The 27,392-nt window shown below is 34.3% G+C and overlaps 1 protein-coding gene and 1 long non-coding RNA gene across 43 annotated transcripts in view; both read left to right on the plus strand.

Annotated features, from left to right (window-relative positions):
- The window catches only part of KCNMA1 (potassium calcium-activated channel subfamily M alpha 1), a 464,377-nt gene that overhangs the window by 352,519 nt on the left and 84,466 nt on the right, over positions 1-27,392 (plus strand). For 19 of the 42 annotated variants that reach the window (XM_035330302.1, XM_035330311.1, XM_035330323.1 and 16 more), the window contains 2 exons: positions 2,024-2,110; positions 6,033-6,109. In XM_035330302.1, coding sequence (XP_035186193.1) covers positions 2,024-2,110; positions 6,033-6,109 — 164 coding nt within the window. Of the gene's footprint in view, positions 1-2,023; positions 2,111-6,032; positions 6,110-9,632; positions 9,642-15,639; positions 15,814-27,392 lie in introns of all 42 variants that reach the window. The other 23 variants (XM_035330310.1, XM_035330316.1, XM_035330322.1 and 20 more) reach the window with 3 other exon arrangements.
- On the plus strand, positions 3,160-3,505 carry LOC118169222. The gene is made up of 2 exons (XR_004751966.1): positions 3,160-3,214; positions 3,275-3,505. It is a non-coding gene; the product is annotated as an uncharacterized LOC118169222 (long non-coding RNA).

The raw sequence follows: 27,392 nt of genomic DNA on the forward strand, positions 1-27,392 counted from the left end.
CCAATATTGCTGTAATGTGCTGTGGAGGTGAATCTACTTTCTGTTGTGATTTTCTCTAGTTTTCCTCTCCTTTCAAACTGTTGCAAAGTTTGAAACTGTGAATGAAGGAAAATGAAGGATATCTGGGTAAACCCTTACTTTGAAAACTAACTTCTGTTTCTGCCTCTGCCATATGAAACCTGTGTGAGAGTGAGCTAATAAATTAAATCAAAATTTTTACAGGTGATCTCTGAGTAAGTGTTTTGGGGAACCAGAGTCTAGGTTTTTAGAAATGCCAAGCATTTTTGCTTGCAGCAAAAGTCCCTGGAAATTGCATAAGGAGATAAGCAATGCTAAATACTAACAAAAAAATAAGCTGTAGGAATTCCAATTTAATAGATAGTTTATCTCATAGTGACTCGATTGAGTCATCAGCGACTCATCTGTAAAATGGAATAGTATTATATCTTCATTTTTCTTGTAAAATAAATATTTTTGAATCTTTTGTACACTGTTCTGATGAACACTGCAGTACATTAAAAAAAAAGTATGCTGAGTTTAAAGGAAGATAAACTACACAAATCCACATCTTAGCATAATGGCAGATGCTCCTGAATGTAGTCTCAGATTGTAAGAAAAATGTAGCTTGTGAATATTAAATTAAAGATTTTATCATAATGACTGCATAATGGGGGATAAATTATGGTTGTATGACCAGCCTTTTAATTCTTAAGAGTTTTGTTTTGCAGCCTGAATATTCTTTTTATACAGCTTTTTGTGCGTGTGTAATCACACATAAGCATGTGAATATATAAAGTTTTCAGGTATACTATTTGTCACAAATATTTATTACTAATATGTAGAAAATAAATACTATTTTGAATATGAGATCTTCTGAGATCCATTTTTCCTCCTACCAATAACATCAAAGATTTGTGATCTTTTAATTTAAGTAATGTATGTCTATCCAGATATGTACTTTATCTATTTTTCTATATGTATCTTTATACTGGCATTTGAATTTTTGAATTGCTGGTAGTCTTTATGCACTTTGGATTGCATGTGTGCCATTACTACACTGTGACTTAAAAAGACTGAGTTTTTACCAAAAAAAAAAAAAAAAAAAAAAGTGGGAACTTCTGAAAAGTTTAATTAATTTTATCAAGTTAAAAAATTAGTCATATTACACAGTAGTAATAGAAGAATATACTTAAATCTGCATATGCATATTTAGCTTGGTATTTTGCAAATTTACTTAATATCTAGTGTTAAATCTTTATGAAAATACAATAATTCATAAAGAAATATAGGATACCTCAGTTCGTTATAGCGGTTAATAATTTCTTTCATCATATTTAGCTAAGGCTATTCTGTCAGTGTGGTTGGGTTATTTTTGTTCTTCCATGGCTGCCTAGCAGTGCTTCAATTTTTTTAAAATTCATTTTAGTTTTTTTCAGCTGTCGTAACTGGTTGTCTTGTACCATTCCCCTTGAGTGTACGTGTATTTATTATTTTAAGCAATAACATTGTATGCCCAGATAGGGGTCCCATTAACATTCTGTTTCACTAGAAATTGGCAAAAAAATTTGCATAAAAGGGTTTAGCTTCATAAATGACTTTTTGTGTTGTTATTGAGTGGTGGTTGCTGGTTCTTTTCATGATATTTTGAATTTTTCACCACTTTGTATGACAGAGCAAGAGAGCCGAAAACCTCAGCTTCACACATCCTGTTTCTGAGAGGCTTTGTTATTTTGTACAGTATGCATTTCATTCAAAAACGTGTGAATGGAGATGTAAACACTCGAATGATGTGATTTTGGGGAAAAGCATGTGAATGTCTCAAATTTATGTTTCATTAAAGCAATGGCATGTGAAAACGTTATTTGATTGGAAATTTCAAGGAAGAATGGCTTAAAATTTCCTTGCAGCCTTTCCTAACTAGTGGGTCCCCTATAATAGAATAAAATAAATATATTTTTGAATATTCATTTAAAAGTAATTTAAAAATATTTTTTGTTGTTTTTGTTTTTGTTTCATTGAGCAGCATATTAATAAATCCTGGAAACCATGTCAAGATTCAAGAAGGTACCTTAGGGTTCTTCATTGCAAGTGATGCCAAAGAAGTAAAAAGGTAATTCACACATTTTTGTCTTTAAATTTAAAGATAAAGTATTTATTTGTTTATTTATTTATTTATTATAAACACTTCAACTAATTTTCATTGTAACGTGTTGAAAAATTCTCAGGGAAAATTGAATTGACACACTAATGAAACAACTTTGTCTTGAGATGTGTGCATGCCATTTTCTTTACTGTAGTGCTAAGTATCAAGAAGTGAAATAATTTTACAACAAATGTGAAAAAATAAAAGTTTTTTTTTTTTTTTTTCAGAGTCCTACTGGAAAGTGTAAAATATTTTGATCTGGTTTCTCTATAAATAAATTTGTCTTAGTGGAGTTACTCTCAGAGAGAACTGGGTTGACAGTTTTGTCCAAGTTTCAGGTTTAGAGTAGTTCTTATTTATATAGAGACTATCAAATATTTGATGTGAGCAAGCTGTTGTATTTATTCAGTAATTGCATTAGCATAATAATATTTACGTTCTTGTCATTTTTCTTGGATGGAACTACATAATCTATGTTCACATAATCATAAATCAAACTAGAACAGTATAATGTATTCAACCATTGTAGAGAATTTCACTTGTTCAGTGTATTTGGATGTGCTAGATGAAAAAGAGTTTTATGCTATTGTGTTTAGGACAAAACATATGAACTCTGGTCTGTTAGGATTATAAAATGCTTTGAAGGAATAAAATAGCAATGTGAGAAAATAGTTTTTAAAATATATAATTATTTAATGTCTTTCCATAGTATTGAAAAAAGATAAAATATTAAATGATGTTTACTTAGTCCTAAACTTTGTATAATTAATGTAAAATTAATATTTAAATAATGAATGTTTGTTATAACTATTTAAAGAAAGTCAAAACATCAAAATAGTGAAATCACTAAGAACCTGAATTATATTTTTGTTGGAAGAGTTAAGATGGGGTTTGTCTAGATGAAGCATACAAAAGAGCACACAATGCCTCTGTCCTCTCACTTTGCAAGCACCATCTTTGCACCCAATATTTCCCTCAGGTATACTGCCTTTCAGCATTCGTTTCTTTTCTTTTGCTTTTCTACTTTTAAGTACCAGTCTACATGCTCCTATATTGAGATAATAGGTGTTTGTGTTTTTTTGAATCATTTATAGGAATTATTATTATGATTTTTTTTCAGACTTATTTCAGGTAAATTACCTGACATACCATTTTAATGGCCAATTGACTGTTATTAATATGTTTAGAGAAGATTTGCACATCATTCATCAGGCATGTTTTATCTAATAGCAAGCTGAACAGGAATTCCCAGTTCTGCATGGCTTTTTGCAGAAGGCTTTGTTTAGAAACGTGCTGCCTCCCTTTCCACATTCCTTAGCCATTCTATGCAAAGCAAATCATTATCAGATATGCTTCAACTAACAAAAACAACTATGAAAATTGTTGATTTCAACCTTTATAGTTGTGAATGAGAGTCAAGAAAATGTTCTAGATTTTTTTTTTTTCTTCAGGAAGAAAAAAAAAAAGATTTTTTCTTAAGGTCAGCATGATGAAAATAAACGAGTTTTTAACCTAAAATTAGAGTTATTATGGGTTTGTGTTATATACTAATGGAGAAATTGCAGCTCCTTTAGGCTATTTTAGAAATAATTATCAGTCATATATTCTACGATTAAATATGCGATTATTCATCTTGTTAGAATTATTTTTGCATTTTTAGAATAATAGTTCCTTATTAGAAACAATTATACCTAGGCAAACATGTTCATGTAAAATCTTGAGTGTTTAAATATCAATATTTGAGTGTTTAGAAATCAATATACATGACCTATATATTTATCCTTCTTTATCTACTTCCATTTTAGTACTAATATCAGAACTATACTTAATTCAATGCAATTATATAGAGGAATGATTTTATTACAGCAGCTACTTCAGGCATTTGCTCTTTGCACATTGAATTGGAGGAACTCCTTAGGACATTTTTCCTTTAGTGGACTTTAGAATCGTGCTATAGAAATTACCTCAGTCAAATTCAGGTCAGGAGATTGTATGAGGGAATATTTGTGATAGTCAATTCTTGTTTGGTACTGGAACTAAGTTTGAAATGGGAAAAAAAAAAAAAAAAAAGAATTTGGAGACAGTTTTCTGTAGGTGAACATTTCTGAAGGTGAACATTTTGAAGGCCAGAATCTTACTGCAGCAAACAATGCACATGGTCAGAAAAGGTTCTTTCATTTTACATTTTGAGTCTTGGAAACACTAAGACAATTGCAAGGCTAGGAAGAGTAAATTTTCTGGAAGTCTCGGAGAAATTAAGTCTGCTACATTTAAGACTTATGTCTTCTATCAGTTGTTTGCATGGTATGTTGTTAGAAATGAATCATTTATTGAAGTCTTATTGAAAATTTAAATTTGTATTTTTTGGTCAATATATAGTATACTGGACCTGCCATATTTCTTCTGAACTACATCTACCATAATTCAGAGATGTGAAATATCTTAGATAAATTTGTGACTATATGAATTAGGTAACTAGGTCATACTTCTGAACATTCCCATTATTCAAGTGTCTATTTAATCTGTAAAAGAATTAACAATAACTCTAGCGATAATCCTACTTGAATTTACCAATGTTGTGTTTACGCAGAGACTGTGTATTTATTGTTTATTTTTCTTTTTATACTTTTGACTGTACATTGTTCTGTTTCAATAACCTTTCTAGCATTGTACCAATCCAACCATCCTAAGTCAATGAGCAGTACAATCTGCAAAGTCCATGGGTGTCAGCAAAGTGATACTTTTGGTTCTTACAGCAAATTTGTATTAAGAAATATGCAATGAGAGAGGTTTGGGAAAGATAGGTATGTAGCTAACATATCCTGAATAAGGATAAGCACAGGGAAATTTCAGCAGATTAAAAAGCATGTTTAATGTGTTGTGCCATCAAGAATCCTGGTAAACTGTAACTGTCCAGCTACAGGCCAGCTGCGTGATCCTCACTGAATGTGTCACAGCTGTTTTACACATGTTGATCTGACAGACATGCTTAAACTCTCCTGTGAGCAGTCTGATACATGTTTATTGAACTGAAATTTTGTTTTAATCTCACATAAAGTCAAATACTTACCCTTTATCTCCACCTTAGTTTTCTTTGTGCTTCAGCTAGTGGTGAGCCTTTTGATTAACTTTGTAGAAGTTAATAAGCAAAAAGGTTATTATTATTATTTTTAATTTTGACTTTTCTGTTTGACTTGCTTGACTTTTCAAAACTGGTATGATTCTGCCCCAATATCAAAGAAAAAAAAAAATAGTCTTAATCAGGACTATGCCAGTTCTTTCATTTATTATTCCTTTAGGGAATTTTGGGTGGATTTTCTTTCTTTTAATTTAATTTTTGTATTTCTTGCAAATGGTGTGCCTGTTGCTATTGTCACATTGATCACATTACAATCTCTCATTTTATCTAAAACTGTCCTGCTTGTGACTGGGCCAAAAAATTGGCCCAGGATACTAGATTGTCTTGACAAAAAATAAAAAATAAAAAAATAAAAAAAGTGTATCTGATAAGAACGGAGAATACATTAAATATATATATATATATGTTTACTGATATATGTATATACACACTAACGTCAAAATTCAGTGGATGTTCTTTTCTAAGATGAAAGACAACTGCATTGATATACTGTGTCATAATTATCATCCCTTCTCCCAATTACTTTAAAATAAAAGTGTATTAAAAGAAACACTAATTTAGAGTCTTATGTTTGAATGTAATGGTCTCGCAGCAAATATTTCCTACTTTAAATGTCTAAAACTTCAGAGATCAAAGGAAATTAGTGCTGGCATGTTTCATTAATTTGGCACTGCAACAAGAGGAAATGTGGGACTGATTTCATTTGTATGGATTAAGGAATGTGTCAGTTTTTCCATTCTGTCTCTCTAGGGCATTTTTTTACTGCAAGGCCTGTCATGATGACATCACAGATCCCAAAAGGATAAAAAAATGTGGCTGCAAACGGCGTAAGTAATATTTCTATCACTCCCTTCCTCTTCTTTCCATGAACAGTTCAGCCTTGAAGAATATCTGTCCATGCATTTACATGTTTTACACAGTGGTACAGAAAAGATAAAAAAATATTTCACAACAAAATAAGTGCATTTGCATTTTGGAAATATTTTTATTAAATTTCACACCAGTCACACCTCTTTCCATATAAAAAAGTCTATTAGCATCCAAAACAGACAAAAGTTAAATTAAACCAAGATAGATCTAATTTGGAGGTTTCTAAATTAAGAATGAGCTAACAGTGAGGCTCTCATTCATACCATGCTGTAATCCAGTAATTTCAATAGTTTTCTGTAAAGAGCTTTTGTTTTCCTTGCTGAACACAATTCTGCAAAAGATGCATCTAGGGATTAAAATCACATATTGTAACTATTGAAATAAACTATTATTGAAATAAATTATCGTATCTATTGAAGTAAGGGATTGTCTGAAAGAAATAAAATATTGGTACCTCAAAAATCTGCTCTCAATAGATTCCGTAGCTCTAATGCTAACATTTGTTCTTAAGTCTGCTGTTTAAATTATTTGGAAAATTGTGTGTGAAGAAATAATTGAGCTTGGAAATTTAAATCAGACTTTGCATCTGTATATTTATAAATATGTAGATATTAGTATTTTTATCTATATATACTTTTAAAAGATGTTTTGCAGAAACTGTCACAACCTCGTTTGGGGCACAGTTGTATTTGACCCATGAGTATTTGTACTATTGAAATCTAAAGGATTTAGGGATCCTTTTCTCAACTGATGTGTGAATATTTACGTGCATTCCATGATTTTCTGATCATGTAGTACAAAAGCCCTGATTAGGTAAAACGAAATATCTCAGAAGGGTTTGATCACAACTCTTCTACTTGTACTTTTAAGAGGAGGAAAACAAACAAGCAAACAAATTAAAAAAAAAAAAAAAAAAAAAAAAAAAAAAGCTGAGCTGTCTTATTTATTGATCCAGTCACCTCATTATCATTGCACTCTCTTGGAACAAACATACATAAATAAATAAATAAACTGGACATTACCTTTAAGGCACATTTGAAACTGATGAATTCTAAAAGATGGATTTTAAAAAGAAAGAAACATGTCACTTGACTTGACAAGAATAAATTCTTCTCCCAGAATAAAGGAGTGTGGAACAAAGTAATATAATTGAGAGAAAACAGCTGAGGCACTGACAGAAAATGGGATTTTTCTCCCAGTAGCCACAAGGAGAGTAAAGCACATGGAAAGCATGCCTGATGTGAAAAGAATGTATGCATTGCCTAACATATTTGGGAAAAAAAATGCCTAACGTATTGTTCAAGAACAGTTTATCCATGTGAGAATGTGACCTTTGAACTGCTGCCAAAGCCAATGTGAGTGCTGAACAAGTTCTGGTAAAGCAAGTTACAGATGCCTCAGGGTGCCTGTAACTCACAAAGCCAATCTTTTTTTCCAAATTACCCAACGCTTAAGAAGGAGAAATATATTACCTGTTAAATTTGTCCAATGCTGACCACACACAGACACACACACACACACACTATATTCTTCTCTACTCCTTCACATGGTGTATGGTTTTATGGTTTTCACACATGCTGTATCAATAATAATAATAATAACAACAAAAATCCAAAGATTGTCATTTTAATGGGAGATCTATATATTGGAAGAAGCTGGAAAACACAGTACAAACTACAGGAGTATGAACATTCATGTAACCTCAGTGCTAGGAAATTAGGAAGGAAACAGTGTATCCTGTCCCCCAGCCAACACTATGGCCGTATTGCCAACAGCAGGCCAAGGAGAGGTGAGAGTGACAACTTCTATGTGTGGCACTAGGAAATGTCCCAAAAGGAAGGGTCACTTGTATCAGTGTATCAGTCCAGTAAGTGAAGGGATGTTGCCCAGATGTAGAAGCAAAATGATGGGGTGATGGGGTTAGGCTGAGGCTGAAGAAGGAGTCTGTCAGATTTGCTGCAGAGAGCACTGAGCACAAAGGAGGGAGTCCTCTCAGTCAGGTGAGAAAAGAGAAGAAAAAAAAAAAAAAAAAGACAGCAAAATCTTAAATTTCCCTTTTGTTGTCATTTCCCCTTTATCCCCCATCTGCCCCCTTGCCCTCCCCCCCCAGCATACAGTTGAAGGCACCGTGATATATGACAACTTTCAGTACAGCTGAGAACAGCTTTCACTTAGCAGCATGTTCACAACTATTAGGAATAATATCATTGTTTTACTTTCAAAGTACTGTCAATCAGAAAAAAAAATTCAACAGTAATTAGTGATTTTTGGTGATCTTGAGATCCCTTTCATGTGATTGGATTTTTTTTTAAAGGTAAGTCTTTAGTGCAGTCTATTATTCAAATAAGATGCCTTAGTTTTAGCTTTCAAATCACTAATCACTTTTGAAAATCTTAACTATGTTATCCATCTGTAATCTACACACATTGTTGGTCTTAAAAATGCAGTCTAACCAAAACAAAGCATAAATTATGAAAACTCTTTCCCTACTGAATTAAGAAACTGTCAACTGCCCTGTCAACAACTAATCTGTCAATGTGATTTTCAAAAGACATTGTGAATAATCACACATGCATATATATAGTCCTATATGATAAATATATATAAATTAGTGAACAACATAGCAATTAGAGACAGCTGAATGTGGAAAATATGTAAGATGAAAGGTTTTGTGTAAAGATATTGGCACATTCAGGTGAATTATACGTGAAAGAGTATCTTCTTTACATGGAAATCGAAATTATTGTGGCTTTAATTAATGCAGCTTCCTGTGACACTTGAAAACCACATTCTTTAATAATGCATCTGAGGTTGCACATCAATTTAGATGCTGTCTGAATGTTAGCTTGTGGTATTGTTGGGGTCTAAACGTGAGTCTGACCTACTTAGCCAGTTGTCCAAACCTGTTAGGCCTAGTATTAATAATTCAGGGCAGATCAGTATGTTTCCACAAGGCCAGGGATAATTAAAGTAACCTTGCTTTCCTTTTGCAGTTTCTGCCATCCCTCCTTCTTCTTACCCATCCCTATCCCTGAATAAAATATGAATGCTTATGTCACATTGTCCAGAGCAATGCTTGTGTGGAAATTTTATTCACAGATTGTTAATATATTTTCAGAATGCTTTCATTCTCTTTCCAATTCCATTTAACTGTAGTTTTTTTCACAAGGGGCCAAATATGTGTATATATTTATATAAAATGAAGCCACATTGGGATGAAAACTCTAAAGTGGATGACCTACTCCTCCTGTTCCTTTCATTCTGTGCAACAGCTGTGGTCTAATTCTGCATATATTTTTTCCAGTGACAGTGCTTGCTGTGAACCATGGGGGATGAACCCCAGAGGGGACATATCATGTGTACATTGATGTGTTTGAAGGAATTTCTTGTAATCTATGACAATTGACAAACTTTTGATTTATTTTTCCTCTTGCTGCCTTGGAACACGGCCCCTACTATATTTTAACTGCACACTGATAGTGATCTATTGTGAGTAAAAATGGGTTCCCTGTAGCCCAGAGTGCGGTCCAACCTGTCTTTCTCTAGCAGAGAGTATTTTTGTTCAGTATTTCGGTTCTTTTCTTTATTTATGTTGCATGTAGCAGTGACGTCATACCCACAAGTTTCTCATCGTTTATACCCACGGAGATTAGGGTGATGTTGAAGAAAATACAGCAGTTTTCCCCTTTTCCACTTTTTTGTCCCTTTTTTCACAACCTTATCTTTTATCCCTATTTGAAAGTGAGATCTTGGCAATGGCATTTCCTTGAAATGATTATAGAGATCTCTTATGAATTTTCAGGGCTATTGGTTAGGCTGGGGTAATAGCACTATAGCACTGTTTGCCCAGCTAAGCTGAATTCATTGTCAGATACGTGTTAGATTTTTTTTTTTTTTTCTACTTTGTCTTTTCAATTGCATAGTTGACACAAGGGACAATACAGCAGGCTTATACTGTCCTTATCTAACTCCCTTCTCCCCACTGACAAAAATAAGGGAGGTAGGAGGAAAGCCAGACAGTGAACTAATATGTTTAACTTTAATATATAAACCCACAACTATCTTCAACAGCAAACAAGGTACAGTGATTATTATCCCCAGCTATAACAGCTTTGCTTGTTGTGAAAATAATTATATGAGTAGAGAGCCATGCTGTTTTTTTCAGGACCTAAACTGTAAAGTTTTACATTATTATTATATATAGAATATGAAATTTATAGACCACTTCATGTCAAACTAAGTTATACCACTTCAAAATATCTGTGGAGGCTCTTGTCAGTCACTTTTAGTGTGCACAGTCATAATAATTTAAATAGATAAAACATGGAAAGTATTAGTTCCCTAGGAATATAAACACTGCAAAAATGTATTGGTTAAAGGCAATGTTGGCTTGATCTTTCAAACAGCAAGAAGGTTCAAATATTTCATAGCTGCATTGAAGCATTACCGTACCAGGTTGAGGGTGCTAGTGATACTATACAACCACAGCTATTCTAAATGAGTGAGGCTATGAGACTTTTTCACCATTTCACCATATATTCTCAATTTGTTTTCTGATAACACTTCAGATTTTAATCCGGATTGTGATATTTTTCCCCTCTCAGCTGTACACACTGTAAGGTCTTGGAACGAATACAGGAAAAGTTGACACTCCTGGAGTTGCATGATACAACATTGGCCATCTTGTAATTATGATGGTCTTCATTATGATAATCATTAATCACTTATTTTTTTAATTGTGAATTGTGGTGCCATTACTACAGTAAAGGATTGAGATCCCATTGTAATATAAATTATTCATACATAGAACAGAAATTTCTCCAAGTATCTATTGCTAGCCAAGAGAATGAAACAGCAGAAAGACAGGTAACTCAAAAAAGCAGATTGTCAGGACAGCATAAAAAAAAAAATCAATAAAACAAAAAGAAACAAATTTCTATGGATAAAATAATACATCCAATTGACCTAGAGGCAAAACAATTGACATAATTTGGATTTATTTATTGCAATGTATTTATTTTAAATTCATTTCTATATTGAGGCCTTTCTGGACCAGATAAACTAGTTTAATAAAAAATTATCAATCAAAAAAGCTCATCATGCTAGAAGAGTATTTAAAAAAAAAAAAAAAGTTCATGCATGTTTGGCTTTTTTTTTTTTTTCTTCTCCCAAATCCCAAGTAGCTTCGGCTTGCCTAGAAATGCAGCTAGCTTTGCAAGTACGTTGGCTGAGAGTCTTTAAGGCAATGAAGGAAAGTTCATGAAGATAATTGAATGTTAAAATGAATTGGTCTATAAATACAGCATTATTTCTTTTAGCTACTAAAATAGGGCAGAATGTCCACTGTTTCTACAGTTTTGACAAAGAACAGCACCATATGAATTACAGCAAACAACTAACCAATTGCCTTTAATTAGAAAAATTGTAAGATTAGTGAACAAGCTGAGTAGGTGGTCTTGAAGTTAGTCTGTAAAACTTAAATAGCAGAGAGAGAGCTTTGCCTGTTGTGGTAAGAGAAAAATCGTCACAAACAGATTAAGATATGTTGCTGTATTTTTCAGAAAACAAATTTTGCTGGGCAAAGTCCATTCAATATTTTAGTCTCATGTTAACCAACATCCCTAAAAGCGATTAAATCAGTCTGGTCTTCTTTAACACTGCTGTTATTTTGCTCTTAGTGTGGGTTATGAGAACTTGATGAATTGAAATGACAGTGTATGCATTTCAATTCTTAAGTCTAGTGGGACCCTTTTTTAACCATTTGCTGGTCAAGCAAGCTACAGTTGATTCTTAACCAGCTGTTGTCTCATGGAGATCCACTAGATGTCCTCGTAGATCTACTTTTTGTTACCGTTGAGGTCACAAGGAAAACTGCTGTAGTGATGGGTGGAATACTAGGATTGGGTAGCCTGTAAAGTTAAAAACAAAACAAAAAAGCAAAGATGAAGGGATACTTTGTTCTGCCTTTTTTTCTTTTTTTTTTTTTTTTTTTAAAAAAAAAAAAAAAAGGAGCTGTTCCATGACATCTTAGATAGAGAATAATCTGCAGCTTCCTTTGCTTATTTTTGCGACTGGAAATATTTCCCATTACTATTTGTGAACACGAAGTAACACTTCAGATCCAGATAATCTAAAAACTTTGACTGGACTTTTTTGAGTTTTTGACATCAGAAAACAAGGTATTGCTAGAAGTGTAGACATCTAAGGCACATTCCTTCCTCCTTAGAATGGAAGGCTATTGCCTTTTCAGAAAAACTGCAGCAAAAAGTTTTTTAAGTATTTATTTGCTTTTATAAATAACTCAAAAAAATTACTTTAATTTTGCTCTTACCAAATCAGAAAATGTCTCTGGTTCATATATGCCTTATTTTGTCAGTAAATTATTATATTAGTCTGATTTCTGTTTCCATGATTACTTCCCCTGATACTTTTACAAATGCTAGGGGATTGTTATCATACTAAATAGAAGGATCTCCTCTTCCTTTTTATCCATTTATTGTTCAATTGGAAATAGGGAATTAATGTCCTTTATGTCCCAACTTAAATTTTTACTAACAAATAACAGTTCTATTGAACATCCATAACATTTCTATGAATAGAAATGAGATTATTCTTATGCAGGTACTACAGGTGTCAAATGAACTTAACACCCACCCATAGGCTGTTCTTAAGGTCCCCCTGTCTCTCTGATGATTCCCATTTTTTGTTAATGTTTATGGAAGTTTAATATGAAATGGTATGTTTGTGGCTTGTACCATTTGAAATCACTTCTGTCTTGTCTTTGATCTTGTCACTAGCCATCCCTAATAATAACCCATGTTTTGTTTTATTTAAAAGAAAATAATTATTGTATTTGGTATGAATGTTAAAATGATTGTTGAAAAGGAATGAAAAGTAAAAGCATGTTTTTTTGTTCTTTTTTTTTTTTTTTTTTCCAAAATGTATTGCTCTGATATGCAGTTGCTTATATACTGATCAAAAGCCTTATAGCAAGTCGTATCTGCTACTTACATTTTCAGGTTCAAGCCTGTTTCCTGCATGTTAATGATGTGAAATATTAAAATGATGCATGATCTCCAGAACAACTGATAATACTAGTTAAAAACAGTCCCTGAAAGGGCATTACTTTTGAGAAGCATCATGGATTCCTTCCCCAATTGAACAGAAGTGCTTAAATTCCCAACTTCATTGGTTTAAGTCTGATGAAAATGGTACAAAAAGCTTTCCTTCCCAACAGTGTTTGTCCTTAAGAATAATTTCTTTTAATTTTAATAAATATGTCCTATCCTTTTATTGACTGTTGACAAGTAATGGCTACAATGACAAGTAATGGCTACAAGTAAATGAAAACCAGGGACTGTTACTAACCAATAACATAGCAGTTGAGAATTTCTGCGCAGTGTTTTGCTTACAGCATTTGATTAGAAAAAAGTCTTTCAAAACAGCTGTAGTTAAAACAAAATGGGCCTTCTTTTTCCCTCACCTACTGTTAGCGTGTCTCACAAATGCTCTTTATTTTTCTTTCATTTCCTTGAAGTGAAAATAATAAAATAGGCATAATGGAAACACTTCATCATTTTTGGTAACATTTTTTCTCTGCCCAACTTTTCAATTTTAAATAATGTGTTGGGAAAAGTTAGAGAGAGGGAAACTATGAGAAAACAAATGCTGTTTTGAATTTTCTGTGTAGTTTGAATGTGTATGCATCAAAAGCTTCAGTGGAAACCTTCTAACTAAAAGCCCAAGCTATGAGGAATGATGTACCATGCAATGAACAAGCCTGATGCTGCATGATGACTTTCTGAACAGCTCTAAGATAACTCTACTAGGATGCTGAAAGAACATGGCAGTAGTGATGTGAGCAAAGTTTTAGAGGAATGGAGTCGCTGCTGAAGAGATCACTCATCCATCTCCCTCAATGCCTGTTTTCCACAATCATAATGTTACCCTTGCTTGAAAAATATACTGTATGGCAAGTCATCAAGGCCTTAGAACAGGACTTGACCCATTTGAGCAATTTCAATCCCTCTTCCCTGTTGACTGTGGCATTAAAAAACTGGAAAAAGAAAAGAGAGAAATCATTAAAAATTTAATGTTACTGCTATAATACAAAAATAAAAATAAAAATAAAAATAAAGAAAGAAAGGAAAAAAAGACATCCTAAACTGAAGGTACAGGCTAGAGAAACATTACCTTTTTCTTGCATTTGCTTTTAAGGTTTTGTTTTTGCCTGTTGGTGTTCTGTTTTGTTTTTAGTATAATTGAGTCAGTTCAATCTAAACCATTACCAAAAGTGTTGGTTCAGTGCAACATGTGAAACAATTTAAGTGGCCTTTACAGTTCTTGAGAATTAAACTTACTTGCGATTGAGGTAACATACAAAATTGTGTGATGGTAATTACATGTACATTTATAAAATAGGATGCTGTTATAAAATAGGAATCTAGAAATACATAACAATAAGACTGTCCTTCCCATGACTAAAGAACATAAATTTTCTATTCCAACCTGGCACTTCTTTTGGAATCAGTGCCTGATTCTACATCCAGTTATTTGATTCTTGATCTACCTTTCAATCCAGTTGCATTGTCCAGATTCAGTACTCTTCAGAGTAGAAAGCGTGCCAGTGATTGGTTCAGCATGTTTCAGTGGACCAATGCTCTGTGTGCTTTTGGTGATGCCTTATTTGTGAACTGATTTTAATGTCAAGCATATTTGCCATTATTAGTTGTGTCTGTTATATCAGCAAATTTTGGTATTCTGTCAATTTGAATTCCTGAGGATATAATGTAAATGAAGTCAATTTTTCAGAAAATTTTATGCACATCTTGTAAGTCTCCAGTAATATGTAATTTATTGCAATAAAGGAGTTCCCTGGCACAGTTTAATACAAAGCAAATATTAGCATATGTTTGAGGATAAATTTATTTATATATACGTGTGTATGTGTATACATGTATATGTGTGAGTGTGTGTATGTAAGAATACGTGTATGTGTGTTTTTGTCTGTGTATACATGCATACATATATATATATACACACATATATATAAAAGTTTTCAATTTTTACAGGAAGCAGAATAGATCAAAAACATCTAGTGGATCAGCAATTTTGTATTTTCTTGTTGTTTTAGCCCTGCAGTATTAATTGTGCCAAGGGAAAAATATATTCTTAGGATTTTCTGCTTTTACCATGTTCTTTTTTAATCCAAACACTTGACTGTAATCAGTAATTCTTCCCATATCTGTGGTCACCCTTTAAGACTGAAGAGAAATAAAGAACAATTTATCTTTTGCCCTACTTTTAATGTACAGCCAAAGTGTTATCAATAATCTCATGCATTTTTTTTTTCCTGGGTCAAGACTGTTAACATAATCTAAGGCCTGTATTAAATCCCTTAAATTACCTTCCAGCTGCCTTGTTATATATATAACCTTGCCATTAACCTGCTGCTCTTCCTCTCCTCCCATCCAACACATGGTTATAGCCAAGATGTCCATCTACAAGAGAATGAAACTGGCATGTTGTTTTGATTGCGGACGCTCTGAGCGTGACTGCTCTTGCATGTCAGGCAGTGTACATAGTAACATGGACACCCTTGAGAGAGCCTTCCCACTTTCTTCTGTCTCTGTTAATGATTGCTCCACCAGTTTACGTGCCTGTAAGTTTTAACACCAACACATGCTGTTCCATGTCTGTGGTGTCTGTGGTATCATCCCCGTCTTGTGTCGTACATTGTAGTTCTGTGAGTTTTACTGGGCTGATGCTTTTTAAAAATTCAAAACCAAATTTTAATACAGCTCTGTATTTATATTTCTGTTACTATTTATTTTTAATACAAAAAAATGGAATTCATTATTTTGCTTTGTGTGCTCTTTATGAAGCATGCTCTTGCAATAGCATGCAGGACCTTAGTACTGCAGTTTGGTGACATAGTTTTATTTAATTCATACAATATAAACTGTCATTAATTAACCAGTATATGCTTTACTGGAGGAACAGATCTGTGTCTAATTCTGTCACTGGTGCTAAGTCTGCAGGTCTAATAGGGTTAGCAATAGAGCAGTAAATAATACGCAGTGAGTAAATATAAAGGATACAACTTAGTTGCTGAACTGCTTCTAGCATTTTGTCTTAGACTGCCATTCTGAAGCTGGCATTCTATTTTAGACTGCTACCATTGTCTTTAGTTTTGTTTGTAGTCTTTTATGATTAATATGGCAGGGCCTTCCATCTAATACTGAAACTGCAGAAACCTTAATAAAATGGATGTACCTTTTGTAGTGCTTTTGTAGAAGGGCTAGCCTGATGGAAACCTTGTGATGCAAACTGTTTGAAATTAGCTGTGGTATATGCCTTGCAGGACAGTACCATTCTGGAATTTGTCCCCAAATCTCTTTGAAAGATCAGAGTTTGAGAAGGAGAAGAGAGAGAAATTAGAACAGCTCTAAGTATCTATTAATTCTTTGGGTGGTAGGGATTCTAATGCTTTCTAAAGCTTTCTTTATCAGTGTGAACTATTGAGGAAGACTGTTAAATAGTGATTTTTATTTTTTTTACATATCCTCTACAGACATCCATAATAGGCAAAACTGTATCTTGGGACAGGGATTATTTTCCTTTCCATATCCAAACAGCAAAGAAAAACTGACAAATTATTCAGATACATCTAGAGGGAATATTAGGAGTTTTGATCAGGAAACATGTCCACTATACATTACAAGTCATCATGAATAAAAATGCCTTCCACTACTAAGAATATAATGTAGTTGGTAGATTATGCATCTGGTTGCCTTTTGATGCCATATGTGTATTGCAGTACGTAGTCCATGTGGTGAATGATTTTTCTCTAGCTCTTCTGACATTTGAAGTATTTTTTCTGATACAAATGTGGAGTATATACCAATACTATGATTTTTGTTAGTATTTTTATATCTGAAGACTGTGTCAGTTAAGTTGAATTTAATAGTATTTCTTAGAGATTTTGCCAGAAATCTTCTCTTTGTTTATGTGTATAAGCACCCAGAATATCATCTTTATCTACTTGGTTGTAACTTGTACATCACCTCAGGGGAAATACAGTTTTAGATATTATTCTAAGCTATTATTCTAAGAGTTTTTATCCTTCAGAGAGTCCTTTATTAGAGCAAAATGCAACAAAATATTTTTGTTTATTAAGAACAGTGACTGCAAAACCTTCCTGGATTGAGTTACTGCAGGCAGTGTTACTTCTATGACCTAACAGCCTCACACAATGTCTGCTATAGTTTACATTAATATGGACTAGTAGAGAGATTAAGTTGTTAGGTCCCAGCACAGGTGCTAACAGCAAGCAGACAGAGCTAAATGAATATGGCCCTTACAAATGCGTGAGATTTCTGCCATTAGCACTTGTTTGGCAAGGAAATAAAAAACATAATTTGCATGTTTATCATAGCTTTTGAGTTCACTTAGGACTATACTGAGGCAGAAGACAATAAACATTTTTGATTGTGTTGCCTGCTGAGCCAAAGCTATCCACTGCATGGTTTTATTGCCACCAGAATCAGTATTGTTGGGAAACACATTAAATATATTTTGAAGGATAAGTGGTATTGACAGCTTTGAGGATTTTTAGCATCCTATCTTTCAAGGGGCTTTTCCCCCTTCATCACTCCATCACATCAAAAGAAAACTCACTCTTCTCCTTGTGCGACTATTCACCCTTGACTGTTAATAATAACTATAAAAATCAATACCAATTCATGCTCTTTACAAACCAGCAGAAGCCTTTCTTTTCCAGTTAAATATATATATGTATATATACACATGCAAAATTTCACTGGCATGGCTTCAATAGAAATCACTGTGTTTTCTTTGCAGTGCACAGGGGTTGTATGATGCCCATCTTGACAGAGCTTGTTAACTCAAAGAATGGTGGTGAGAGTCAGCTTTTCATTAAATATGAGCAGATGTGAAATGTAGAGTGTTTGACAATTAGAAATGGCAGCAGCAGGGCCCCAGAATCAAAGTAAGGTCAGATTGGTGGATCAGATTACCTCTCTTACATTCTTTAGTTGTTCTGAAAATCATTTTAAATTAGTGTCAGTGGAGCCATGATGGGTTTTGCCCTTTGTCTTTTATGCTAGGACTGTATTGTTTCCCCAGACACTCATTAAAGGTCATTATACTATTACGGGGCTTGCTTTGGTCGTGGTGCCCCAGTTGGGTTGGTTTGCTTCTACAGTCACTTAATGCATTTCTTTCTTTCCCTCTCTCTTTTTTTTTTTTTTCTTTTTTTTTTTTTTCCTTTTGGTTAAAAAAGCAGGATTTTTTTTTTTTTTTTTTTTTTAAGGTAGATAAAATCACAGACCAAACTTCTTGAAAAAATAAGTATTTTTTTTCAAGAAGTGATTCTGTTTGTAAGAATCTGATGTCAAGTAGAAGATATGAATTTACGTATTTAATGATGTATGCAGGATTTAGTGTGCTAATTGTATAATATGTAGAGAAAGTAACACTTGCAGTATATTTTCCACTGTGAATGATTTTCTCTGCTATAATATTGTCTGTACTTTCAGTGAATGAAAAACCTATTATGGTTAAATATAATTACATTAAAATAGCTTTTGAGTTCATAGGCAGCTGATTGGGAAAAAAAAAAAAGCACAAATAGAGATAATATTTCTAAACATAAGGAAATAGATTTGTGTGTGTCTTGTGTGTCTACAGATATTTTCAGGTTTAGCTGCTTTTGGTAGATTTTTTGTAATGTAGATTCAGCCAGGGAGGTGATCATCCCCTCTACTCTGCTCTGGCGAGGCCATACCTCGAGCACTGTGTTCAGTTTTGGGCCCTTCACTACAAGAAGGACACCAAGGCCCTGGAGTGTGTCCAGACAGGGGTTATGAAGCTGGTGAAGGGTTTGGAACACAAGTCCTGTGAGGAACGGCTAAGGGAACTGCTGGGGTTGTTTAGTCTGGAGAAGAGGAGGCCCAGGTCAGGCCTCACTGCTCTCTACAACTACCTGAGAGGAAGTTGTAGGGAGCTGGGGGTCGGCCTCTTCTCGCAGGTAGCTAGTGATAGGCCTAGAGGGAAAGGCCTCAAGTTGCACCAGGGGAAGTTTAGATTGGAAATTAGGAGACAATTCTTCTCAAAAAGAGCAGTCAGGCAGCAGAACAGGTTGCCCAGGGAGCTGGTGTAGTCACCATCCCTGGGGGTGTTTAATCAAAGGTTGGACGTGGTGCTTAGGGACATGGTTTAATGGGTGACATTGGTAGTAGGGTGGTGGTTGGACCACATGATCTTGGAGGTCTTTTCCAGCCTTAATGATTCTATGATTCATGCAAATTAGAGTGAAGAGAGGCACTCAGAAAGTGAAAAAATTGAGGTGGCCTATACAGTGAAATTATTTTACTAGTTAAGTGTGATGTTTAGGAATGTGTCAAATCCTGGGGAGCGCTATTCAAATGATTAATTGATGCAGACAGAATCTTAACCTGAAACATTTAATTTCTGTTTTCTGTGTTTCATATAGCTGCTGCTTCTCTAGAAGATCAGAAGTTCAGGTTCCAAAAGGAAACCTTATCTAAACTTGTCAGATTTTATGCCGTGCCTACTGAAGTGGGAATTTAAACTTCCCTCTGCTCTGAAGGAAGGACATTCTTGATACTAGGCCTAGAAATATGTTATTCAGTTTGTGAGAAAACATGGTTTGGCATGCCCTGGTATCTCTGAGAAGCATTAAATGAAGACTCTGAAGACTTTGGTGAATATCAGGGATCTCTAGAGCAAAATATAAGGCTGATTTTCACTGTACTTTTAATTCATGGTTCAGCCCAAACTCCCATCCATCTTGTTTAGAAAGAAAGATTGTGTTAAGACAAGTTCTAGATACCAAAGTGAAAGCTTAATTTTTGAAAGTGGACGAAATATGTATCTACCTTTGAGCCAAGCATGGTTGAGTAGTATCTATTCCACCTGCTCTTCTAGTGCCATCATGTGGTTTATACAGAACAGTCAAGTTAGCTGTCTTTCTCAAAGGTCTTAAAATCATTTTCTACAAGTGTGGAGCAGTGTTTTGGGTAGCATAAGCCAAGGTTGGTATATTGTGATGAAACTAGGTCTTAAGGCCACAGAAGGGATGGAGACTCTCTTAGATATAACCTACTGAGCTTTCTGGGGTCACACTGTCTACTCTGTCATGCACAGACAGGACCAAAAGTGTGCCAATAGCACATGTTTAGTATTTTGAGGATGAAGAAATGGAAGGAATAAACAACTGATCAGGTCTGCTGGGAAAGACGACAGAGATGTTGCCCATCAGAGCAGCATTCTAAGGTAAACAAGTGATTAGAAACCGATTATGTTTTTACAGCTTACTTTTCTGGAAAAATAAATAAACAAACAAAAAGTACCTCTGTATACTGGAGAACGATGGCATTGTCTTGTATAGACTCTACACAAATGATGTAGTGATTTTTTTTTTAAATGAGAGTAATGAAAATTGACAATTAGAAAAAGATATAGTGCCAAATAAATTCATATTAATTCAAAACCACATATGAAGTAAATCATACAGTGCTATTTATAACCATCTAATAATTTTGAAGTAAGCCTGTGAACTGTGCTGTGGGGAACAGATGGATTTATGTAAACGTAGTTGCAAAAAAATTCTTTCAGGGTGACGGACTTCTACTTCAGTTACATCAGTTCCCGCAGAAGTCAATAAAATTACTTGGATCTAGGGTTGTGTCCCTGAGAATTGTCGTGGCCATAACATTTCCTCTAAATACCTCTACAAGTCTGCCTGTGTGTCTTTTAGAAGTACCAAATATAATGCAAAAACGAACAGCTGTGTATGCTTTAGAGAACATTCATTTTTACAGAGACAAAGTATTCTAGATAACTCAGTTTAGATAGTAGTCCACTACAGGAGAAGAAAAGTCAGGCATATCAGTATATCATCTTAATGTAGTCTATGTTGCTATTGGATAACAAAGAAAACCAACTAATCTTCATTAGCCTTCTTCTCAGAATGAACTACTGTCAAGAAAGCTGCTGTTAACAAAACAATGTGATGGGGTCCTGAATCGTATAAAACTAGGCAGTGGAACAACTGGAAAATAAAATACCAAAGTGGGAGATTCCTGTGCTGTTCTATGGAGGTTCTTATGGTGTAGACACTGATATGAAGTCAGTGCTTGTACATGCAAGAGTTTGGCCATATTTGCAGCCAGCTCTGTAGCCTGTGGTATTGGCAAATCACAAGTCTCGTGTATTGCTTTATGTGTATGAATGTGCTGGAACTTTTATATTATCTTTTCAGACACTGAATAGAAGATTTTAATATAAGAGGGGGAAAAGTAGCATGAAATAATGTATTTTAAGATAGGTGACTTCAAGTATGTAGGTAGGTCTAAGTCAAAAAATTAATTCATTTTATTGTTGTATATTTTAATAGAACCTGAGTGCTGCTAAATTATTTATTTTTCTTTGGGATATAATACAAGCATATAGATTAATATAGAGATGTAGAAATGCAAGAGTAGGAAAAAAATAACCCACCCAGCTGTTCCTTGTCAAGCAGTAGAATGGTAGAAATCAGACAATCTGACTTGTTACCCATGACCAGAAAATATAGATAATGAAGCACATGCCTTTTCGGATGACTTTTTTTGATGTGGTATATACTGCTAGGCTGATAGGAGGGTGCTCTGCCCAGTTTGTTATGTCTGTAACAAGGAGATGAAGTCTCATATCACCATGGAGGCCCTGCTAAGTTTAGCAACAAATCTTTTGAAGAATTGCGAAGGTGGAGAAGGTAGAGATCAAGAAGTCTAGATTTAATTCCTTTAGGCCTTTATATTGAGTAGTGATTCTTACTAGGGTCACAGGGAAGAGACTACTGAGTGGCTCGCTTTGATGGGGACAAACTAGAAAAAAAAATGCTGTCAGCATCCTGTGGAGTGAATTAAACAGAGGGTCTTATGCAAGGTGACATGGAAATTATGTTTGCATTTTTAGCTCCTGAGTGTGGCTGGTTGTCATGAAACTCACCACGACAGTTTCTTACCACCAGGCAGCAGATTCTTCCTGTTACCTCCTTGGTGTGGGACAGATGCTAGCTGGTTAACTCTCCATCTCTACTGTTTCTGAGCTATTTCAAGCGACAGATGCCAGAGCTGGCTCGGTTTCAGTTTGAGCATTTCTGTCATAGCCCTGCCTTGAGCCCAAATTCTGACCTTTACTGTACGAAATAAAGTACTTATGAACAAACAGTGGCTTGATCCGGAGCAAGCTTGGAGCAAATGTCAAATGTCAAGTCAGTCTCCTGCCTCCTTATTCCACCTGCATTAGGTACCTAGATTAGACCCTAGACTACCGTACCAACTGCCTTAGGCTTTATGGGTCTGGAGAGACATAAGTTATTAACAAAGAGTTATTAAAATTTTATCAGTTTTATAACGCAATGTAAATGCCTTCTATGAATCTACATTGTATTCATTATCATTTAAAACGTTAATTAAGTCAAAGTTGCATTTAATTTAGTTTTAAATGTGCCTTTGGGAGGAAGCTTTTAGAAACAGCTGCAGGATTGAGAAGCTCATTGATGCTGGGAAGATGTTAGTACCACTTTTCAGGATAGGTCCCCCAAGCTGATTGCCATTTTGAGTCTGAGCTAATTTATGTTGATGTTATTGGGCAAGGTCTCAAATTAATATTGAACCAATAAGAGTAGAAAGCTATCAGCTCATGCTAATCATAGATATACTTTAATGCATAATTTGTGTTCTTTCCAAATGGCTTCCAAACTAATATGAACAGTTGATCTGTAAAGCCTGTACTTCTCATATTCTTGTATTTATTACACATATATATTTTCATTTGATGCCTTTATTGGTTGGATCCTTTTGTAATTCAGAGAAAAAAGATGGTCCCTGGCCTGGAATATTGTCCATCATGTTCATAGAAAAAGAAGTTCTCTCTGGCCTAGGTCTTCTATATTTCATTTGATCTAAAGTTATTGTAATGTACACAAGGAGGTACTTATTGAAATATACAACAGAGTATGATATAACATTGACATCTAAAATGGAATACAGCTAATTAGGAAAAAAAATAGAATAACTCCCCTCCAAACCCAGTTAAAACATACTTGCATTATATATCAGATTGTTAATGCTTCTGATGACGTAAAAACAAGCTAAAAGGAAAGAAAGAAAAAAGCACAATCAAGCACATCATCTGATAATTCAAAATATTTTTTCAATATATTTTTAATGAGGTTAGTAGTCACATTAGCTGTAGTGTGTCCATTCATGCACATACTATGTGATTCAGTAAGTTCTAGAATTGGAGCCAGAAGGAGCCAACCCAATGCTTTCTTTAGCTAGGAGAGTCCATTGAATTAAAACAAAAGATCTTTGGAATTATATCAAGTCCAGTGTAGGTCCAGCAGAGTTGTCCAGCTCTCACCCTGGGAGCCAGAGGCAACTTGCAAGACAGTTTTTTTCTGGGTCATCTTACTTTCTACTGAGCTCCTAGAACCTTTGCAGGTATTTCTGTATGCCAATACACATAGCTCATAATTTTTGTCTGTGTGTCTCCTAAAAAGAGAAAATTTTTGTCCTGTAATTTCATGTGTGGTTCTTGAAGTGCCCCAAAACCAGTACCCATACTATATGGTCATTTTGTCAGAGGTTGTAGTAGAGGGTTGAACAGAAAAGGAAAAGTTTTAATTGATTTAACAACAACAAAAACCATAGATTTTGTTTAGTATTTAATTTCTTAAGTATGTTGACAATGTACTTTAGGTTAAATTTCAGTTGTACTTTTACTGTTTGTGAAACTATTTACCAGCCTCTGTTAGCTGACCTTTTTATAACACACTGATATAGCTTTCATTGGGATATGTTATATATTATTTAATACTGTATTTTTGTGATTCACTTTTTATCAGTGACTTCAGGAAACGTATGCTACCTCAGACATATATGCTTCACTGATACAAATCAGGTCTTATTGCTACAGTACAGTTCTGAAAAGGAAGGATGGAAAAACCATTAATAAAGTGTAAGATGTGGCTAGTGACATCTAGTTAAAAATTCCGGCAGATATTTTGGTTTGAATAGAAATTTTAGCTAGGCAAAAGTGAAACAGAAATGGCACAAGACAGAGATACTTGCCTTGACTGAGCCACTGACTTATTACGTGACTTGTTGCTTTTCCATACATTGTATTATATTTTGTGATGAGAAGTGCTCTGAGATCCTTATGTTTTGAAGTACTGAATATAAGCTGAATAGGTATCCTTTTGACATAGCGATTCCCTACGCAGGCCAATTTTCATGTATTCTGATCTTTGCTGATGTCATAGATACAAAGTGAGGAGGAGAGGAAAGTGAAAGGGGATACTAAGAGGGCATGAATAAATTTGGTTTATCTGCATCAATAAAGATGAATCTCTTTTTATATTTCTGGAAAAAAAAAAATCTACAGTGTTTAGAAGCTTCTGAACTTTAATTGGAACGCAGACCTTATTCACTGTGAGGAACTGCTGAATGAAATCCAAAAAAACACCAAACCCACCCACGTCATAGAATCTCTGATCTTTGTCATGCAATTTTCTTCATTTGTTCTTGCATAAAAGGTTTTATTTGCACTGAACATCTCTGTTCTCATTTTCCTGATATTATCTTCACTCTCCAACTCTAATGGTACATGTTGTTTGACAGCATTACATTATGGAGAGAGAGTGTACATCACAATAGCTTTGCTATGGAGGAAGAGTGGCAACAAGAAATGGAGATGTGGTTCTTGAGCAAACTTTTGCCTGAATGGACTAGCAGGTGTGACATCTAGCATTGTAGAAGGTTTATTTTTATAACTCACCTCTTTTCTATAGTAGTTATCGATCCTATAGAAGACATATTGCATGGATTTGCAGTAACGATAGCAGTTGTGACATAGGGGCAGCAACTTAGAAGTCAGGATAAACATTTGGCTTATAACATTCCATCAGCTAATACAATCAAGATTCTTTTTAGCAAAGAATAAAAGCAACTGCTTTTGAGGCTAATGTAGAGATGGTGCTTATTCCTGTTCCATGAGTAACATGAGGAATAATCCACAGTTGTACACTGATAATATATTCCATTACCAATGCCATTTGCCAAGTATTTTTATTTATTTATTCATTGTTTATCTCTAATAAATTATTTCTGATTTACCAAAACATGCTAGAGGACTGTCCAGCACTCAATGATCAGCTGTTCAAAAGATGGGTGGCAGTGAAGAAGTGATACAATATTTATTTAGAATCACGAGTGAAAATGAATATAATTTACATGATGAGGCAGCAGAAGGGTGAAAAGAAGTGAGGTACACTGCTGAGTAGAACAGGATGTACTTTTTTGTCTTCCAAAATGTAATGTCCTTTATAACATATGCAAAACATTCCTGAAATTTTCAGATATCATACTAATATTTGTAACCAATAATGGAATTAGACTCATAGCCATTCTTGCACCTTGTCCTTTCTTTTCTTTATTTCTCCTTTTCTTTTCTTTTCTTTTCTTTTCTTTTCTTTTCTTTTCTTTTCTTTTTTCTTTTTTGCCATGAAATACTGCTTTTTTACTTGGTTGTGAGATAGGCCAATAAGCTTTGTAATGACAGGGCAAGCAACAAAATACCAAAATACACTTTGACAATTCTTGGATACTAAAAAGTACTTTGGATATTCCAGAGAAAATGTCTAGTGTATTGTGTGGGGTTGCACAGTTTCTTAGTATTATCTGAATTTAATTTTAATTGTTGATAAATTGTATTTTGCTTAAAGTAGGCATGGAAATGTTGTTTTTGATGCTTTTTCCACACAGAAAAATCTGCAGAAAACTAAATTGGTTTTAATTTGGTAAAGATATAAGTTTTTCCAGACTTCTTAAAAGCTGGATTTTTTGCTTGTGTTCCACACAAAAAAATGTCTAAGGGAAGATGAATATTTGTATAGAAACATTTCATTGAATATATTTTGATTGTTACCAGTCAAGAGTTTCACTGTTCTGAGTAACAAGATGTACTTTATTGATTTCTTCATCCAGACATATAATATATGCCTTTGGAGGAAAGATGAGAGAACAGTAGACTTGGGACAGATGTCAGATTCGGCACAGGTTCTGTGGTGATAATCATAACATAAGGATTTGCAGAGAATGGAATCAGTAATGTAATCCTAGCTATTTGACAAGAATCTTCCATAAAAGGAGTCCAACTTACAGATATCTTTTACTTTGGAGAGTTATAGGACTCAGCAAAAGTCTTTGGTTATGTTTGAAAGAACCCACAATTTGCAGTGACAGGGAAGACTCAAACCAAGGCTCTGTGACCAGATAGTCTAGCTTTGTTTGATGTAACATCAGTCTGAAATCCTGCAAGAGCAGGAACTGGTATTCTTTTAACCCATTGGCACCAAAGTCTTCTGCATGTTGATTTACAGCATAAGAATCCTGTACCTCCTCTACAATACACCACAGTTGTATAATTCTGCCATTCTTACAACACCCTATGCTTAAATTTGTCTCTTTTTGAGCATGCAATTATTTTAATTTTTGTATTAGATTTCCTCTGTGACCACCACATGTTTTATTATAACTTTTTTGTTCTGAATAATTCCTGAATATATTATCTTCTCCTTGAATGAAAATATATACTCTTATTTTTGAATCAAGTTTATGGTGTTATCATGTCTAGTATATGATCAAGCTTTAATGGTCTTTGCATTGGCTGATTGAATCTTTGAATGCTTCAGCTTATTCATCCACAGTTTTACTGGGACTTCTGCTAAATAGGTAGATAAGCTGCTGTTTTGCATCTCAAATTGTAGCTTGAGCGAATGCAAGAATTGTATCTTTGGGCTGATGTATTTAGCCTTAATACTCAAACTCTGTATACTCCTCAAGAAATATCCTGGAGTTGTCCCTCAGGTGCCACAGATTTCCTCAGCAGTATCCTGGAGTTTTGCCCATAAGGAAAAAACAAAAAACAAACAAACAAAAAAACTGTCAAAATATGCATTTGGTTTTAATCTTCCTTTAGCATACAAGTCTTTTGTCTGCACTATTCTTTCTGCTCAAGCAGGACAAAATAAAATCCTCAGAGGCAGAGCTGTAAGCAATTTGCCTTTGGAAGATGGCTTTCTTGACAGCTGTCATTGTCCCCTGAGCACTGGATTTCTGGATGCTTTTAGTATTTGACTCTCAA

This window comes from Oxyura jamaicensis, chromosome 6, assembly GCF_011077185.1.
Source record: "Oxyura jamaicensis isolate SHBP4307 breed ruddy duck chromosome 6, BPBGC_Ojam_1.0, whole genome shotgun sequence".
Lineage (NCBI taxonomy): Eukaryota > Metazoa > Chordata > Aves > Anseriformes > Anatidae > Oxyura > Oxyura jamaicensis.